This window comes from Phoxinus phoxinus (assembly GCF_949152265.1).
Source record: "Phoxinus phoxinus genome assembly, chromosome: 1".
In the NCBI taxonomy this organism is placed as follows: domain Eukaryota; kingdom Metazoa; phylum Chordata; class Actinopteri; order Cypriniformes; family Leuciscidae; genus Phoxinus; species Phoxinus phoxinus.
Genome location: NC_136876.1, coordinates 17,842,493 through 17,861,752, shown reverse-complemented (window position 1 = coordinate 17,861,752; position 19,260 = coordinate 17,842,493). Strand labels below are relative to the sequence as shown.

General features: G+C 36.7%; 3 protein-coding genes across 3 annotated transcripts; 1 reads left to right on the top strand and 2 right to left on the bottom strand.

The window, feature by feature from the left end:
- Window positions 1–2,124: 2,124 nt before the first annotated feature.
- On the bottom strand, window positions 2,125–7,555 carry dhps (deoxyhypusine synthase). Its single transcript, XM_079632695.1, has 10 exons — window positions 7,402–7,555; window positions 6,811–7,015; window positions 5,640–5,789; window positions 4,949–5,070; window positions 4,771–4,867; window positions 4,294–4,380; window positions 4,111–4,216; window positions 3,923–4,026; window positions 3,722–3,847; window positions 2,125–3,604 (listed from the first exon to the last, which is right to left on the bottom strand). The coding sequence occupies exons 2-10, from the start codon at window positions 7,003–7,005 to the stop codon at window positions 3,509–3,511; spliced, it is 1,083 nt and encodes a 360-aa protein (XP_079488821.1). The 5' UTR covers window positions 7,006–7,015; window positions 7,402–7,555; the 3' UTR covers window positions 2,125–3,508.
- A 426-nt stretch (window positions 7,556–7,981) lies between these two features.
- Window positions 7,982–9,694, top strand: gng14 (G protein subunit gamma 14). The gene is made up of 3 exons (XM_079632704.1): window positions 7,982–8,111; window positions 8,216–8,326; window positions 9,443–9,694. The coding sequence occupies exons 2-3, from the start codon at window positions 8,240–8,242 to the stop codon at window positions 9,566–9,568; spliced, it is 213 nt and encodes a 70-aa protein (XP_079488830.1). The 5' UTR covers window positions 7,982–8,111; window positions 8,216–8,239; the 3' UTR covers window positions 9,569–9,694.
- On the bottom strand, window positions 9,559–18,510 carry fbxw9 (F-box and WD repeat domain containing 9). Its single transcript, XM_079632682.1, has 8 exons — window positions 18,154–18,510; window positions 16,895–17,028; window positions 16,283–16,430; window positions 14,770–15,538; window positions 13,351–13,499; window positions 11,794–11,994; window positions 11,648–11,713; window positions 9,559–10,387 (listed from the first exon to the last, which is right to left on the bottom strand). The coding sequence occupies exons 2-8, from the start codon at window positions 17,023–17,025 to the stop codon at window positions 10,313–10,315; spliced, it is 1,539 nt and encodes a 512-aa protein (XP_079488808.1). The 5' UTR covers window positions 17,026–17,028; window positions 18,154–18,510; the 3' UTR covers window positions 9,559–10,312.
- Between the last annotated feature and the right edge of the window lie 750 nt (window positions 18,511–19,260).

Below are 19,260 nucleotides of genomic sequence, written 5' to 3'. Positions count from 1 at the left end.
TCCAATCACAACGAACGCACCGGGTCTGCTGGCCAATCAGACTGCGCTTTTCGGAAGGAGGTGTTTTTTGAAAGACTGGGAATAGAGGAGCAATAATGTACAGAAAGTGACAAATAATGTATTTTTGGACATTAAAACGCATGATAATTCTATTAAACCCAATACTCAAAATAATGACCTTTGAAAATAGCATAATATGACCCCTTTAACTATTCCATTAGGCGTTGTTTAGTGATCAAATAGATGAATAAGCGAGGCCACACATTCACGAGACTCTGTAGTCCAGGTGTGAACACAGTTCTTCTGATGTAACGTTAGATCTTCTGCTGCTCATGTGGAGAACAAGAGCGCCGGATGTTTGGTCACACTAAAGCTGTCGCCATGGCTACGAAGAAACCCGTCCGTCAGCGCGAGCAGATGCGCGTCAGTGTTCGCACTTACATCATCGCACTTCCTGTTTCTAACAGGACAACCAGGGGAACTTCTCTCGTTATTGGTAAGTTAACTAAAGTCACCTCGCTTTCCATTCAACGCATTTCAGCAGCGTCTTTTTGCTCTCATATTAGATTAAATGACACCTTTGCAGGTTTGTGATGATGATGATAGACATGAAGTAATGGGGGCGGATCACCATGGGAACATAACAGGTAAACAGAGCGTCAGATAAGAGAATGATCTTTGAGCAAACTAGCATTTTCTCACACTTCATAAACCCACCTACTCATTGATAACCCTGCACTTTACACCTTCCTTCCGTGTCTACACATTCAGAGTTCAGATAGAATTAGTTGGAAGTGCAGAAAAGCGGATGTTGATTGTTTGGAAGAAATAAATCAATTGTGTTCTGAATGACATTCAATGTGGCTTAAATCATTAATTAACTTTTACATGTATTTATTAACTGTATTAATAATAATATGCAAGTATGCATTCAATCTAAAAAAAAATAAGGCCTTTCTTCTGGGAAAAACTTCAAAAAGGCAAAAGGACTACTAAGGTGGACTTTATTTTAAGACAGCTGGTTCACATACTTTTCCATTCACAGCCTTTGTGTAAATTTCCTCCTGATAAATCCTTCCGCACACATAATAAATTGTATAGGGTTAGGAAAAAGCCATGTCTCTAGTGCAACACACAACTCATCTTCTGCTGGAGTTTAATAAACATTCATCCAAGTAAAGCAAACACTTAGAGCAGGAGAGCATTTCCAAAATGGGTCAATAATGGGGGAAAAAAATGGAAATCCATAACATGAAGGAACGTTTTACTGGAATTTAGCCTAATGTGCTGCTGGATAAGATCAGATCAAATTCAGTGTCCTGGTTAGCATACTGAAACAAACAGGAACAAATGAAATTTGCTGAATATTGGATAAGGGCCGCATTCAGCGTGAGATTCACGCAGTTGAAACTGTTCTCAGGCTCTCACTATTTCAATAAAACAGCTTTTAAACAATGTCATGTAACGTTATATTCACCTCAGAAAAGCCATTCTGTGTCCATACATTTATTAGGTCTATGTGACAGACGTAGGCCAGTAAGACCTCCGTTTTTTAGCGTCCTTGTTGGCCACCCGCCTCCCACGCCAGACAGCGGTTCGAATCCTGCTCGGATTGGGTCAAGTAGGACCGGTGACATACACATGGTTTGTACAAGGTGCTTGAATTTGACTTTTTAAAATTGAAGTCCTGGAAAACCCTTGAAAACAGCCACATATGTGAAAAGTGCTTGAATTATTGAAAGACAATATGTGAAATTAGTGCTTGATTTGACTGATGAAACAATCTTTTCATGCTAAATTGCTCATATAAATATCCAAGTATATGTTACAGCTTTCGTTCTTCAGGAGAAAAATTAATCGTATATTGAGAGAGAAAAAAATCAGTTTGAATAAGAATATTTTTGTCATAGTAATGATTTTATCCATTTACCTTATTTAGACTTTGAAAGATAATAAAGATATTGTTTGTTAAGTGAGATCTCTGATTGTAGTCCTTGAATTTCATTTTGCAGTATCTGTACGAACCCTGCATATAGATAACAAGAAATATGCTGTCTAGAGAGCATTTTGTGAAAAAAACCTCCCACTATATATATATGTTTTACTCTTGTATAATTAAAAATGGTCTTATATGCAGTTATATACAAAACAGTTTTTATTTTTAACCTTTATTAACACGATTCCCTGTATAGTTTACAGCATTAGTATAGAAAAAGATTTTTTCACCTTCAGAAAAAATATGTTGCCTATTATGTTCATGCATATATCCAAATTATGAATCATATTGAATTTCAAGCTTATGAATCATAATTCCCCTGCAGCAATAATTGTCACTCCAAGCTGAACTCAAGTTGGCAGACCTGTATTGAATTCTGTCTTGAAATGTGTCGCTTTGGAATAAAGCGTTTGCTAAATGCATAACTGTGAAAATGAAATGAAAACCATTCTGTCAAACAATATAGATATTAAAACAAGTTTCAGTTTCATGTCGCATCAACTTAGGTACACCTATAAAATGGACTTCCAAAAAAACAGCAACCTGTCCTAAATAGAAAGAAACCAAGAAATGAAAACATGAGACAATGACAGGCTTTGCATGCAGGTTTCAGATAGGCAGTATTTAGGTCAAGATTGCTTATCGCTGAAAGTTCAAATGTGCAAAACGGAATTTGAAACTATGCTAACAAAACCAAGACATTCATTAGGTCATTGACATTTAAGTCGAAACACTTGATTTGCACACTTACACCAGCCGAGCGAATACATGCCGCTAACATCTCGACTACCGGTCTCCACAGAACAGCTAAAAACAGTATAAATCTCTACCGTTTCTCACTGTAATTACATAAACTGTTTATACACTCCCATCCAAGCGAAGTAAATCAAAAGAGCCTCGTGTGAATACAAATGTACAGTAGTGGATTGAGAGACAGTTGGATTACAGGTAGACTGAGAATCACAACTGCCCTCTGGTGGCAGAACAAGAAAGATGCATTCATTTTTCAAAGAGATAAATACATGCACAGAATTTCTCTTAAATTATTTAATGTCTTTCAACTTCTCTTCATTCATGTCCATGCATTCTAGCAGCTACATTATAATACTGTGTAATGTACCGGTAGATTATGGAATAAATATACTCTCCAAATCTGAAAATGAAGAGAAACTTCCAGATAAAATGAAGCACACACAATGTTGCAAAGAACAATGAGGGATGAAATGCAATAAAACGGACATTGTATCTAACTACAGAATAAAATAAAAACTAGTGAACTAAAAAAAAGAAACAACATTTGAACATATTTTATGATGTGATGATTTAACAGGACAGAAAACCGTGACATATACAAAAGAAACAATGAGGTTGCGCTTGTTTAAATGAACAATTAGCCAAGATTTTATGATTTTAAATTGAGCGTTCAATCTATCTGTACAGAAACACAAGCTAACAGGAAGACAGTGATGAGGGGTATCGCGTTTAAATAGGTTTTTCAAGAGAACAGCACCATCAATCACTCTTCTTGTCCTTGATCAGCCTGTTGGCGTTGTGTGCAAAAGTTTCAGCCACTAAAAGTGGAAAGACTATAGAAGCGTCAGCGTAAACCTGCACAGAAACACAACAGCACAGTTGACCAGATCAGCATACGTGACGCGTGTAATAGCTGCATGTTTGTGATATTGCAGATGTGATTGAAGTGCATGCCAACATATGAACCTTTACCTTTACAGGAGTGGCATCCATGCGGATCTTCCCCCAAGAGACGGCTTCGTCGGGCCTGGCGCCGGAATCAGAGCCGTCAAACTCCTGCCCGGTGTTGACAAACACAGCAAAATCCGCTCCATTCCTCTGAGAGACACGGAAAACAGATGAGATGTTTTATTTTGAATGAGCCATTGTGCTTTTTGAGGCTCATATGATTACCATGAGATTAGCGTTGGAGACGTGATGCTTGACGAGACCTCCTCCGAGAATGATCATCCCTGTGGTCTTGGCGAACACGGCCTTGCTGTTCAACCTCCGAATATCTGACGTACACAAAATCAAATGACAAAGTGAGATTTGTAAAATAATCTCCAGATTGCGTTCACATCACATCTTGGGCGCCTCACCCTCCACAATGTCAAGCACTAGTCCAGGGTTCTTATAGGAGTGGAAGTAGATCATATCACCCAATGAGCCGTCAGTGAGGGCGGGGCTAAACACTGGGATGTCATTCTGAAAAACAATCATCCAATCAGTAAGATTTACATCTGAGGAAGGACTGACACAGGTGACTGCAATTCTAACATTACCTTATAGGCCCAGTAGTACACCGATTCTGGGTTGTTGATTTCTTTGCCAAGTCTGTGGATCATTTTGGAGGGTGTCCAGTGTGTGCCCTGACGTAAAAACATTTAACAATATTGCAGATTCTCACTTACAAAAACAACTTCAATATGCAAGGCAAACGCAACTTAAGAATAAAATTTTAAAAAAATTAATCACCTTTTTGTTCCAGCATAATTTGGTCAAAATTTAGTTTTTAACAAATATTTAACCACTCAAATAAAATATAATATTTAGTTCTAGCACCATTTGGTCCAAAGGATGCATCTTTACAAATATTTAACCATACAATTTAATAAAGTAAAGTAACGTAAAATAAAAATAAAATGATATCAAATTAAATTCACCTTTTGTTCCAGCATTATTGGTCCAAAATAGGCTTTTTTTTAACATTAAACCACCTAATTTAATAAAAGAAAAGAAAAGGAAAAGAAAAAACTCACCTCAGTTTTTTGTTCCAGCACCATTTGGTCCAGAATAGGTATCAGCCAGTCTTCAAACTTACAGTAATTATCATTTGGTACCAGGAGATTACCTATTCTATGACATAAAGTATAATTAAAATGTATTAATAATTACATATAAACACCACAATGATCTAATCGTGAACCGTTTACTTACCTATTAATGCCTTGCTCTCGTAGCTCTTTGCCTTTTAGACTGAAATCTCCAAGGTAAGTGGATCCTAAACATTTGATAAAGTCTTCTTCAATCCCTCCTGCTGTGCTCACGATCACATCGACCTACAAAAACATCAAATAATTCAACATCAAACAGATTCTTTTAGAAAGTCAAAAAAAGTGTCCAGGGTGCTCAGGGAGTTCAGTCAGATGTTTGAAGGTGCTCTTTGGGGTCGGAAATTCAAATAAATGTAGAAAAGAGAAAAAATCCAAGGCACTGTTCTTCAAAATGCCTTTATTTTACTGCATATTTCATATAGACCTTATGCGCCAGGGAAACAAGCCTTTCATTCATAAATATGCAGCATCGCTGTGAAGACCGGAAGACAGAAGAAGACAACGAGCGCAGCGGTGAAAAGGGGCGGGGCTACATAAGGTCTATAGAAAATTAAAAGACATAGGGAGAAGCAACCCACGCGTAGTGGCGCAAACAGCCTTCTTCAGGGTCTTTTCATTTTCTATTATGAAATAGCTAGTAAAATAAACAATTTTCAAAATCATTTTGAAGAAGAGTGCCTTGGATTTTTTAACTTTTCTACATAAAATAGATTCTTTTAATTTCATAACTACAGAATAGATAGTGAACACTGAACAAAATGCGTAATAGTGCTTATTCACTGGTGTGGTCGTACCATCCTGTGCTGAGCGAGGTAGCGAATGCTCTCTCGTACACCGGAGCTAATCAGGTTTGACGTGTAGCCCAGGAAAATAGTGCATCCTGAACGAGTCTGATCCTCGTAGCCCTCGATCTCGTCCTCCAGCGGCTCCAGTCTCTTCTCGATCTATTCCAACCACAGACATGAGAAAGAAAAAACACTCGCAGTCACGACTGATTTTAAGAGCTACAATGTGAGATAACAGACACTGGTAGTATACCACATCACACAACGCTCCTTTCAATTACAAAAGCAATTTGTAGTTGATAAAACAAGCGCCACAAACAAATTGCATGTTTCTGTAATACTTTAACATTTATTTTTATTAAGTCACACTTTTTAAGTGATTAAATAATGTTATTTATACCACATTGATAAGCTATTAGTATTTGATGTACCTTCAAATATGAATATACAGTGGCCCCCTAAAAGTATTTGGACACTCAGGCAAGTTTATTATTATTCTGAATGTCTTTGTATAAGATAAACCATTTCCCATAGGTTTGAAAAGCTTTAATAAATATTATTAAAATACATACAGTATATTCTCTTATGCTCAATGCAGAAGTCTGTTATGCTCACTAAGGCTGCATTTATTTGATCAAAAATGCAGTGAAAACAGCAATATTGTGAAATATTATTACAATTTTAAATAGCTGTTTTCTATGCGAATATATTTTAATATGCAATTTATTCCTGTGATCAAAGCTGAATTTTCAGCATCATTTCTCCAGTCTTCAGTGTCACAATGATCCTTCATAAATATTTTTGTCAAAACTGTGATACATTTTTTTCAGGATTATTTGATAAATAGACAGTTCAAAGGAACAGCATTTATTTTATATCGAAATCTTTTGTAACATTATACATTTACTGTCACTTTTGATCAATTTAATTCATCCTTTCTGACTAAAAATATTAATTTCTTTCTTTCGTTTGAAAACAAACACCAAACTTCTGAATGGTAGTGCATCACAGTTTCCACAAAAAAATATTAACCAGCAATAACGTTTTTCGAAATTGATAATATTATTACGTAAAAACGCCAAATCAGCATATTAGATGTCGTTGTTGTTGTTGGATAAAGTGTTTGAGAAGGGAGAACAGCAGTAGTCAGTCTGAGAGAAACACACACACACACACACACCATCCTGTTGATCTCCTGCACGGCCTGGCCGAAGCTGCTGGCCTGGAAGCCCGTGGTGAGGAAGGACTGCAGCAGGGCTTTATGATCCACCCCCTGGTTGAAGTCATAGCCTTTAATCTGGAGCATGTCCTGCGGGAGAGGGGTGCTCTCCTTCAACACTGCGTCCCTCGCCACGGAGGGAGCCGGGTGAGCCATGACGAGCAGCCTGATAATGACACACAACCATACAAACAGCTTATAATATTACTCTACACACACTATTATTACACAACTCAACACAGTTTCATCAGGGTAAAGCTAATAACATCATGCGCTGATATATACCATAGTACTGAATCACTACAATAATCATTTATATGGTGCTTCAAAGACTACCATGGTACAATTTACATTCTACCACAGCACTTTCCAACAACTCATGCACATGTTATCTACTAAAAACAGTTTGAAGGTAACGTTACATTCGCCCCCTGCAGTGCTAGAGCATTGAATTTAACGGGTCAATAATTGATCGTTTTATATAACGCGAATATAAATAAATATGATATTTGTTTCTGTTAATTTGTATGTCTAAAATAATGTTACACTCACCCCAGCGGTTAAGTATGTAACACCCGGTATGTTAATGTAGTTTATCACTGATCGCACTCACAACACCAACACCGCACATTTGATCAGCCACATGTTCCAAACTACGGCAAGCGCAGCGGTACAAAATAAATGCAAAACGCGAAGTGACTGCATCGAAATCACAAACTTGCCCACTAGTAGGCGAAAAATAGTATGTGACAAACGAAGTACTGCTGAATTCTTAATGTAATATAACAACTTTTATATATAACTAACATTTCAATCTGGACATTTGAAATATGCACTATTTTTTATTGATTACGTAAATGTCAAATTACAGAGAAGTTGATTTACGCAAATTGATTGCTCATAGGAGCACACTATTCTACAAACACCGTTCACATTTAATATTCTCATACATATCAGGAGGATAAAGCTATGTGCACACAGTTACACACATTTAAGAGAGGTTTCATGACGACCAGAGTGAAATCAAAATACTACTGAACTTTCGTGACATTTCTGGCACTGTTGATGTGACCTCAGAACTCAACCACATCACAGGACCTTTGAAGCTTCCAGCAGAGTGTGTGTGTGTGTGTGTGTGTTGGAGGATGGAGGGGTTCATCATCCCACTGAGATATAAATGCCTTCAAAAACTGGACACTGGCTCTTCCTCACTGAAACAAGAACATTTGAGCTCTACACAACAATCCAAATGGACTCTTGAGGTAAAATTACAGCTTCGGCCATAATCTATCTGACAGAATAATCCATTCATAGATAGTTCAAATAATATATGTTATGCTCAGAGAAAGATATACATGCTTTCCAGGTGGTGCAAGGTTGAGCAGCAGTGATGGACGTATACTGCAGTAATAACGTTCTTCAGGCCAGGAGAACCGTGGAGCAGCTGAGACTGGAGACAGAACTGCAGAGAATCAAGGTGAGATGCGTTCATCACGCCATGATGATATAAACTACTACACTTCTTACATTCTAGAGTATATTTGGCTGAAATTACATCTTCAAAGCACTATAATATAATATAATATAATATAATAAACACTTAAAAATGAATGTTCTTTATGGGCATCTATGGTTTCATGAAGTTTTGCATTGCACCAAAGGTTTTTTACAGTAGAAAAGGGTTATTCAGATTAAAAAAAAAATAATAATAATTTACATTAGGGAAAAAGAGAGAGTTTATAATATAATATAATATAGTAACATCTATTTTGGATTTGAGTAGTGATCTTGTTTGATTTGCAGTGTTAGTTCCAAGTTGCCGTGGTTTTTGGTATGCCCTCATGTGTCTAGTTAATTATCGTTTAATCCTTAGTGTGTGTGTGTATGTATATATTAATCCTTCATTTTCAGTTCATATTTAGAGTGGTTGTTCTTTTGAGAGTGTATAATATAATCAGTGTTGGGTAAGTTACTCTAAAAAAGTAAGTAATTACATTACTAATTACATCCTCAACAGCGTAACTGTAATTAGATTACTGTACTTATTACTCTCTCTAAAAAGGATTGCATTACGTATTAAATTAATAATAAATTCCGAAATTCATGAAACTGCTCTTTTAATTTTTCCAAGGGAAAGTAATTAAATTACAGTAAAGAATTACCTCGTAATGCATTAAACCCAACACTGAATATCACATGATCTAAAGTCTGTGTAGAGAGAACGGTGTCGTCTTAGCGGCCCCTAATTTAATAACAAATTATCCTTTCGACGGAATTGAATCAATCAAAACTAACTTTAGCTGGAAAGTAACATTATTCAAGAACCGCTATAAAGCCAAAACAATCTGTTACCTTAAATTATACGTTTATCTCTGTAAAGCAGCTTTGAAACAATCTCCATTGTTAAAAGCACTAGGCTATATAAATGAAGATGACTTGACATGATGTAATGCATTAAACCCAACACTGAATATCACATGATGTAATATAATATAACTGTCTGTGATATGCAACGTGTGTGTGTGTGTGTGTGTGTGTGTGTGTGTGTGTGTGTGTGTGTGTGTGTGTGTGTGTGTGTGTGTGTGTGTGTCAGATTTCGGCAGCAGCAGAGCAGATTGTCCAGTACTGTCAGGAACACAGGAGAGCCGATCCACTGCTCACCGGGATCGCAGCGTCCTCCAACCCGTTCAAAGACAAGAAGACATGCGTGCTGCTGTAATCAACAATCTTACTTTTTATTTGCAGTCTTGAAACGGCACCTTGACAAATCAAACTGGATTATATATTTATAAAGCTTTAAAAAAAAGAAAAAAAAAGCAATCAAACAAAAAAATAGATTTTGATCACAGGACATTCAGTCAGTCACAGAGCAATAATATCACAGCACTGTCTTATAATTGTCTGCAATTATAAATAATTCATAAATATGGACTTTTTTTATTATTATTGAGTCTATTTATTTGTTTTTTATGGTCTTAAAAGTGTTCACTGACAGTGCATTCATTTTAAAGCGCAGTGCCTCGTTTTTAAGCTGTGCACTGTATACTTGTCTAAGTGCACTTACAAGTATACAAAAACAAATTGAATCGCAACTGATTTCCTTGTTTGTGTATTACACATCTAGGGAGCTAAACACTGAAAACTGATTTATAATGATTCTTGTTTGTACTAGTTTAACTGCACTGCATTATACTATGTTGTTAACATCAATTTTGTTGAAATTTCAAGTAATGATCACACAAGCAAACAAATATAGTTGTAAGGAAAACAGAGGTGGTGTTCCTGAAATGTTTAGTGTGCTATCGTAGTCAGACCTCTTCACGGAGAACCATGGACAGCTGGGAATGTCAAGTTTTTTTTTCTACAGACATGTATCAGACACATAAAACATTGGTTTTCATCTTTTCCCCAATAAAAGCAGCACATGAATGTTGTTCCCTGCATTGAAATGCTTTTTAAACTCTCAGTCTCTGAGCCTCCAAACCTCCACATTCATGTCACCAGAAGCGATGGCCAGCGTTCCTCCTTCAACACTTAACTGCGAACAGAAAAATGATGAGCCTTTATTTATGCATGGCAGTAAAGACTTCTGGTAGATAAGAAGAATAGTGGTATAATCCAACAGAAATATTTACGAGACATAAAGGTTCAGATTCACTTCCATTCTAACATTAGATGACATATAGAAATGAGTCAACCATATTCCACGGTATATCTGTTATAAAGGCTTTGAAAGTGGCTCATCCAATTAGCTTTATAATCCATTTGTGTTTTGAGTCTTTTTGACATAATGTGAAGCTTATTGTGCAATGATTCATTCCTTTGTTTTGAATAATCACATTATGGTTTGCATCCATCAAATTCCAAAAACAATCCAATATAATGAGACAAATACTTAATTCACGGGATTATCCAAAAATAGGCCCGATCATATCTACCGTGATGTAATAAATAATGACATCACGAAATCTGAATATCGTGAAAAATAATGACAAAATCTGAATATCGAGGTGCAAATTACTACCAAATGATATCAATGCAGAATAACTGCACAACTCGTGTGTTTACACGACAACAATGTACTGAAAAAGTTTTTCCTTTGCGAGAACGATTTAAAACTCTGTATTATTCATGCCAGGCCAGTAGTTGGCAATGTCACTTTGTAAAGAGAAACTACGCGCCTATAGACTGAACACGTGATACGCATGTGAACCGTTTTCAAAAGTTTGCGTTTTCAGGCCCCCAAAACGTCATTGTCGTGTAAATAAACGGCCAAAGCGCATACAAAGTTTTAGGATTTTAGTTGAAAACGGTGTCATGTAAACAGCCCCTTATTTATGTTCTCTTTTAGGAAATAAACATGTGAAAATATCCATAAAAAAAAAAAAAAAAAGAATAATAATTTAGAGGTAAATAGCATTACCATGTTTTTTTTAATAAATGTTTTTGAAAGAAGTCTCATATTCTCACCAAGGCAGCATTTGTTTGATTAAAATAAATTAAAAAAAACTGTGAAAAGAGTTGTGCTGCTTCATATTTTTTGTGGAAACCATACTTTTTTTTTATTTATTATTTGATGAATAGAAAGTTCAAAAGAACAGCATTTATTGATCTGTCACTTTTGATCAATTTAATGCATCCTTGCTGAATAAAAGTATTAATGTGCCCAAACGTTTAAGATATATGGTTTTGGTCAAACTGCCCACCTATATGACCGCTTGAAAGGAATGTACCAAAACATTTTTTTTATAAAATTAATCAATATAGAGAAAAATCCTGGTTAAATTAGTCATCATACCCCATTAACTCCTGCCTGATGGTGAAGGGTGCACAGCGTCTGTGGTGGAGCGCATGGGAGGTGGATCTGCACAGAATAAGACGTGAGCTGCCGATAACCTTACATAAATGCCAACAAGACACATTTTGAACAGTGGGATGCCTTACCTTGATAGTGCGGTCAGAGGAGCACGTGTAGAGAGTGCCCGGAGAAGAGTGAACACCTGTGACCAGTGAGCGGTGGATGTTGAAGTGTGATATGGGCGTCAGGCAGCTGTTGTGCAGGGAGAAGGTGTGCACGAGTCCTCGGTTATCCCCGGCCCACACCTCACGACCGCTGTGGCACAGCGACAACAGGTAGGTGCTCAGCTGCACACATGCAGAGGAACAAGACTGAAACAGCTGCTTGTAGAGCGCGTCATCATTTATCATTTTATGTTAAGCTTGTGTGTGAATACATCTGGAAGCTTGTTTCCGCCACAGAATAAAAAATAAAAAAGGTAATTGTGACTTCATCTCACAATTCTGACTTTTTTTCTCACAAGTGCATGTATATATTTCGCAGTTCAGAGAAATAAAGTCAGAATTTGCAAGATGTAAACTCGCAATTGACCCTTCGCAGGGAGCTTGATTGACAGGCGATCTGACCAATCATACTTCGCCATCCGCCATTTTGTCCGACAAAGCAGTCAGGAGAGTTAGTATATTAACGTTGGAGGATTTGAACTTGAGAAGCGGAGTGTACTGACGCCTTTCCGCGGTTAAAACAACATTCCTTCTGATGTTCATTCATGTTTATTTGATGCTATAAATGAACTAGATGGAAGAGATGATCGGTTCACGAGCCGCTTTAACTGAGGCTCTACAGCGATCTGTCACGACACATTAAAGAGCCACAAAACTGTATTTATTGTTTCAATTTCTTTTTAAAAAATGACCAAATTTGAAAGTTGAGATTTTGTTTAATATGTTTAATTACAAAAGTAACCTGGTCTGTCCTGTCTGTCAGCGCGTTGCCAGTGTGCTCTCTGCTCCGCGATGTGTTTTTCACTGCGTGAGAACATGGTGTGTGAGAGCGGCATATAGCTTGTCAGGCATAGCAACAGTAACTAAGGGGGGGCGGGTCTTTGCGAATGGTCAATTGTGAGATAAAAAGTCGCAATTATCTTTTATAATGTTTTATTCTGTGGCGGAAACAAGCTTCCATACAATTGCGAGTTTATATTTCACAATTCTGAGAAAAGATGTCAGAATTGTGAGATATAAAATTGCAATTGCAAAAAAAAAAAGAAAAAAAAAAAAGAGTCAGAATTGTGAGTTTATTTCTCACAATTCTGACTTTATATCTCGGAGTTCAGAGAAAAAAAGTCAGAATTGCAAGATGTAAACTCACAATTGTGAGATAAAAAAGTTGCAATTATCTTTTAAAATGTTTTATTCTGTGGCAGAAACGAGCCTTCATACAATTGCGCGTTTATATCTCACAATTCTGAGAAAATATGTCAGAACTGCATGATATAAACTCGCAATATGCGAGAAAAAAAGTCACAATTGTGAGTTTATTTCGCACAATTCTGACTTTATAACACGTAATTGCGACTTTATATTACGCAATTCTGACTTTATTCAGAATTGCAAGATGTAAACTCGTAATTGTGAGATAAAATGTTGCAATTATCTTTTCAAATGTTTTATTTTGTGGCGAAAACAAGCTTCCATTAATACCTGAACCTTCTGCAGGAGCTTCCCCGCCCTGCGGTCGAACAGAGCGACGGTTTTGTCTTTACTGCCTGATAAGATGTACTGGTCATCCGACACCAGGCACAACACAGCATCACTGTGGAGATGAAGACTCTGGACCAATGGATCTGCAGCTGTGTCACAGAAATGACAGTTGCCAACTAATACAGATCCAACCAACGGGCACGTGTCAATCACATCACAGTGACTTCACAGGAGTCTACGTTATTGAATAAAGTTTGAAACATATTATTATTATTATCAATGTTGAAACTGGTTGTACTGCTTAAAATATGTGCTGTAACCTTTTACAGTAAAATTCTAAATTCTAAAATTCTTTAATTAACAGAAAATTGGAAAAACTTTTTTTTTGTAACATTTATAAATGTCTTAACTGTCACTTTTCACACACTGAATAAAAGTGACAATCTTTGCTGAATAAAAGTATAAAAGATGAAGAGGAAAAGGAAAATCTTACTGACGCCAAACTTTTGAATGGTAGTTTGATTTTACAGGAAGTGGTTCATGGAAACGTACTACCAGTTCATTAAAGTTTCTATTCTGTCATTTGTGATTATAAAGTGCACAAGCTTTGATTTATTTTTACATAATGCAAATACATTTATCCATTTCTAATTGTGGCTTAAGTTGTCCAAATACTTTTTAGGTCACTCTACATATTATAATAAATGAATTTATTTTCAGATTAAACATTGCAACAGTCATTTAACACTAAATTCAGGGTTTTAAGCATGAATAATAATTTAAATAAATATTACAAATGTATTTACATCATGCAGTGTTGTTATTGTTAACTAAAACTATTCAAAATCATTGTTGGTTACTGAAATAAAGCTAAAATAAAATCTAAATATTAAATGAAAAACCTAAAATATAGAAATATTCCCATGGCAATTAATGAAGCTGAAATAAATAAGTCGAAGTACTACAATTAAAACTAATAAAAATAAGTTACTTAATATTCAACAATATTATTGATTTGACTGACGTGTTGAATGAGAACTGAGCTGAGCTGGACGATGGCATCACTGTTTTCTCCGAAGCTGCTTTATAGATAAAATTAACTAATTTAATAATTGATAATCTTTACAACGGAACTGAATAAACGCTGAACTGACTTCAGCTGAACAACTATTTTCCTGTTATCATTGAAACAATCTGTATTGTATAAAGCGCTATATAAATAAAGGTGACTTGAATTAATTAAAATATATAAAAATAAAATCCAATTCAAAATATCAATAAATAAATACAAATACTTTATAAATAATACTAAAATAGCACTGTTCATATGCGATTCATTCCCAATCGCAACTAATAAATCATTCACAATAAGACCATGAATGTGCATTACGAAAACAAAGGGGCTGAACTTTGACTCACCTCGGGTGTCAAAGATGTTCAGTCTCTGATCATGTGACCCGGCCAGCACCGTGTCCCTCTCGCAGGACAGACACAACACGGCAGCTTTGCACTGGATGAGTCCCCGTTCTGCTCCTCCGGCTTCAAGATCCCAGAGCCTCACGGTGCTGTCGAACGAGCCCGACGCCAGCAGAGGTCCGCTGGATGCCAGGCACCACACCCAGCCCCGGTGGGTGCTAATGGTACCCCGTCCCGCTAGAGTGTGCATTAAGGTGCCTCTGGAGCCGTCTCGAAGGTCCCAGAGGTTCACGTTTCGGTCCCGAGAGCCGGAGGCGCACAACGCCCCTGTTCCACCCAGCAGGAGGACACAATTCACATCCGCAATGTGGCCGGACGGAAGAATGATGTGCTCCAATGGTGAAGAAGTGCTGGACGACTCGATCAGATTGAGACTATCAGGTGCATTCTGGGATTGAACCTGCATGTTTTCATCTCCTGCTTCCGCTGCACCGTTCAAATCAACATCCAGCTGCATCTCTTCCAAGTTCCTCTCAGCTGACGGGACTTCGCCGTTCACCCCGACAACCGCCTCTTCCTGTCGCTCTCCCTCTCCCCGATTCTCCAGCCCTGTCCAGCAGCCAATCAGCTGCTCCATTTCCAAGCAGGCCTGGGACCAATCAAAATCCTCCTTTGGCCCGACTGGGAAAAGTGCTTTGGGACCTGAGAGTTTTTGAGCCCTCAGCTGCCACATCAAGCGATCCTCGCCAACCTTTCCCAGCGTCTGACAAACCTGAACGTAGAAAAATAGGCATACGTGATAATGAGATGCACAGACACTATCATTCAAAAGCTTTTTTTTAAAGAAATTAATACTTTTATTCAGCAAGGATGCATACATTTGATCAAAAGTGGCAGTAAAGACAATTATTATGTTCAAAACGAATTATACTTTTGAACTTTCTATTCATTAAGGAATCACGGGGACATTTTTTTTATCACAGTTTCAACAAAAATACTATTTCAACAAGCAGCACAATTGTTTTCAACATTGATAATAATGATAATTGTTTCTTGAGCATCAAATCAGCATATCAAAATGATTTCTGAAGGATCATGTGACACTGAAGACTGGAGTAATGATGCTAAAAATTCAGCTTTGATCACAGGAATAAATTACATTTTAAAATATATTCAAATGGTATAATTAAATTGTAATAATATTGCATAATATTACTGTATTTTTGTTAGAATAAGAGACTTATTTTAAAAACATTACAAATCTTACTGATCCCAAACTTTTAAACCCAACAGCTTATGAGATATCTGAACACAAAAACAGTTGTTCATCATACAAAATGAAACATGTCACATGTTGAAAAGTACTAATATTATATTATTATTAATATTTATAAATGCATTCATAATAGCAAAAACTAATAGGCCCAACAAAATGCATGTGTACTGAGAGAAGCTTGAATAGGGGGAAAAAGACCATTTTGGTTTGTAAATGTGTCTTGAATGTGGAAAGGATTACCTGTGGCAGCACATCAATGACACACTGCGCTGGGAGATGTGAGGCGATCTGGGTAACTATCTCCCATGGCAACGACAGGAGGTTTGCCCCATTACTAGACGGGGAGGGGCTCGTGTCCAAAGCCATGACGGACGGTTCCAAATTCAGTCTGTGGGGCAAAATGTCACAATGCAAGAGTTTACAGCAAAAGGCTGATTTACAGTCTGGACGAGCCGAAAGTCATAGCCAGTCTGCAGATTTGAGTTGTCATATCTTTAGAACACAAAATGAGTTTGTTTCTGCGTGAGTCTGCTGGGTTTGTAACGACTCGCAAGTCTGCTAGTGTGTGATCATCAGTTGTTGAGTGTATGATGCCCAGTTTTTCATCTGTAACTATTTACAAAGTCAAGCAAGTGTATGATGCCTACGCCTAGTGATTTAAAATCTGTTCAGGTTTTAAAAGGCACGAAGTGTATTCCAGCCTTACAGCACTTTAGAACAAATGTGTTGTTGGTTTTTTAAATAAAGTGCTTTGAAAATAAATACATTGAAAGTGCAAACATGCAAAGGCATGACAATTACACATGCAAACCAATCAAAATTTTATATGTAGTTGAAATATTTCATACAGACCTCTGAGATAAGGAGTGTGGGGTTTCATTGGCGGTGGCAGCAGCAGGGCATCTCTCTTCCTTCTTCTCCTTCTCCTCATCCTTCTCCTTCTCCATCTCTTTCTCCTCCAGGGTGACGTTTAGCCTCGACATCACCTGAAACGCATGCAAGAGCATAAAGGGAAGCTGACGTCACTTTCTGTTATTCACATTATAATAAACAACTTCATCTGAAAAGATACGTTCTTTACGCCCATTAATGCAAAATTATTTACTCTGGTTGCCTCTAAGTTAAAAAAAAAAATGGCATGGCAAACATGACAACATTACGTTTTTAAGCAATTAAAATATAGCCTAATAAATAAATAGAAACAGGCTGCTGAAGATACACTCCTTTAGTGGTATAGCCTATAAGTTGAAATCTATATCGGAAGCAGATTTTTCAAGCAGAAACAATTAGATGCCAGTTGAGTAATTCGTAAATACTTGCATGTCTAATAAAATAAAAATGGAAAACCGACCGTAACATAAAGTTAAATACATAACCATATATATGTGGACCCCCCTAACCCCTGAGTCTGGAATCCCAACTTGGGTTCCTTCCCAGGATACACTCGGTCAAAGTTCCAGCTTTGACCAGACATAACTCCAGAATCAAGCCAACTTAAGGCTCCATACTCCCGGTGTGGGGGGCTCACTAGAATACCCCCTGAAAGCCAAGAGTATGGATCCGCAACTCGGCTTGGCTCCTGAGATGCTCCAGAGTCAAGCCGACTGAAGGCTCCAGACCACCGGCCTGGACCCCCAGTCACTAACACCTACCAATCACACCCAGGGCTCTAATCAAACATTAGCAAAATTACTTTTTTTAATGCTTCCCTGTCACTGAATAAATATATCAATGTTTTACTTATTTTAAAAAAATTAAAAAAATGATATTGTATAAATCAATCATGATGTGGGCTTATTTGGAGCACATGCGGGCTTAAATGGTGCCAAAGTACCAATTAAGCCCATGCCAGACTTCTGACTTTATTAATAAAATATCTTAATTTTATATTCTAAAATGTACATCAACTAATAAATACATTTTCAAATGTGAGATTAATCTTGCATTTTAACAAATAATTTTTCTTATAAACCATGTCAATATCTATGAAAAAAAACCTAGACTTAGATTTTGGTGGGCTTAATGGGTACGCTTACCAAGTTAAATACATAACCTATGGATTGTAATAATCCATATGATTTACTTAAACGTAAGATATAACGGGCTCATACCTTATTTTTTAATCAAAAATCCGATTGAAAGGGCAAACGATCCACATTTCTCATCCATCAGGTTTTTGTCACGAACTATTGATCATTTTGATATGACTCTGCACAATCATCCGAGTTCAGTCTGTTTTATGTCCCTTAACGACGTTGTAAGATTTGTGATAACGGGGAGCATGTATGTTAGAAAAAAAGAAAAATATATAGAAGATTGAAACGGCCTTTCGATTATCATCAGATAATATATGACTGACCATAGCTAACTGTATGTGACTGGCACCAGCAGACGCATGTAAACAATACTACCCTCCTCTGGCTCTGGCGCACATCATTTACGTCATTGGTGTTTCAATGTCGTGCTTCAAAATAAATTAAATTATTTCGTTTTTAATAGTAGGCTCTTTCATTTGTATTTGTTTATTTATTTGAATTTTTTATGTTTAATTAGTATATATTTTTCATTATATTTAATTATTTTGTAATATTCTACGAAAACAAATCCATTATGCTATTGATTTAAACATTTAATAATATTCTAATTATCCTTAAAAAAAAATTCTGATAAAATACAGACGAACATGTTGTTTGTTTATTTGTTTAGGGGAGACCTCACCGGAGTCAGTTGTAACACAAAGGGGTCAGTTTAACAAGTCAGAAAAGAGCTGTGTTTGATGTCCTCAATATCAATCATTGTATTATAGATACAATTATTTGACTTACATAACCAAACGTAGCCGTTTCTCGAGTGTAATTTTATGCTTTGCATTCATGCTAACTTAATATGATGAATTAATTGTTTTGTATGCTAAAACAGTTAGCTATGGCTCTGTACATCAAGGGCCAATATCTCTTCCATCTCTTCTATTGACAATGGTATTTCTGATAATAAATTTCTTGATTTTAGCTTCAGCCTGCCTATGCGTAAGAAATGTTTATCAACTGATATCCTACCGCAATCTCAAAGCTGTTGATACTGCATTATTTTGTACCTCCATTGCCTCTTCTAATCTCTCTGATGTCTTTGATATCTCTTCTCCCTCCCTAATATTATCCAACTATCACTCCATAATCTCAGATATCTTAGACAAGCATGCTCCTGTTAAGACCAGAAGC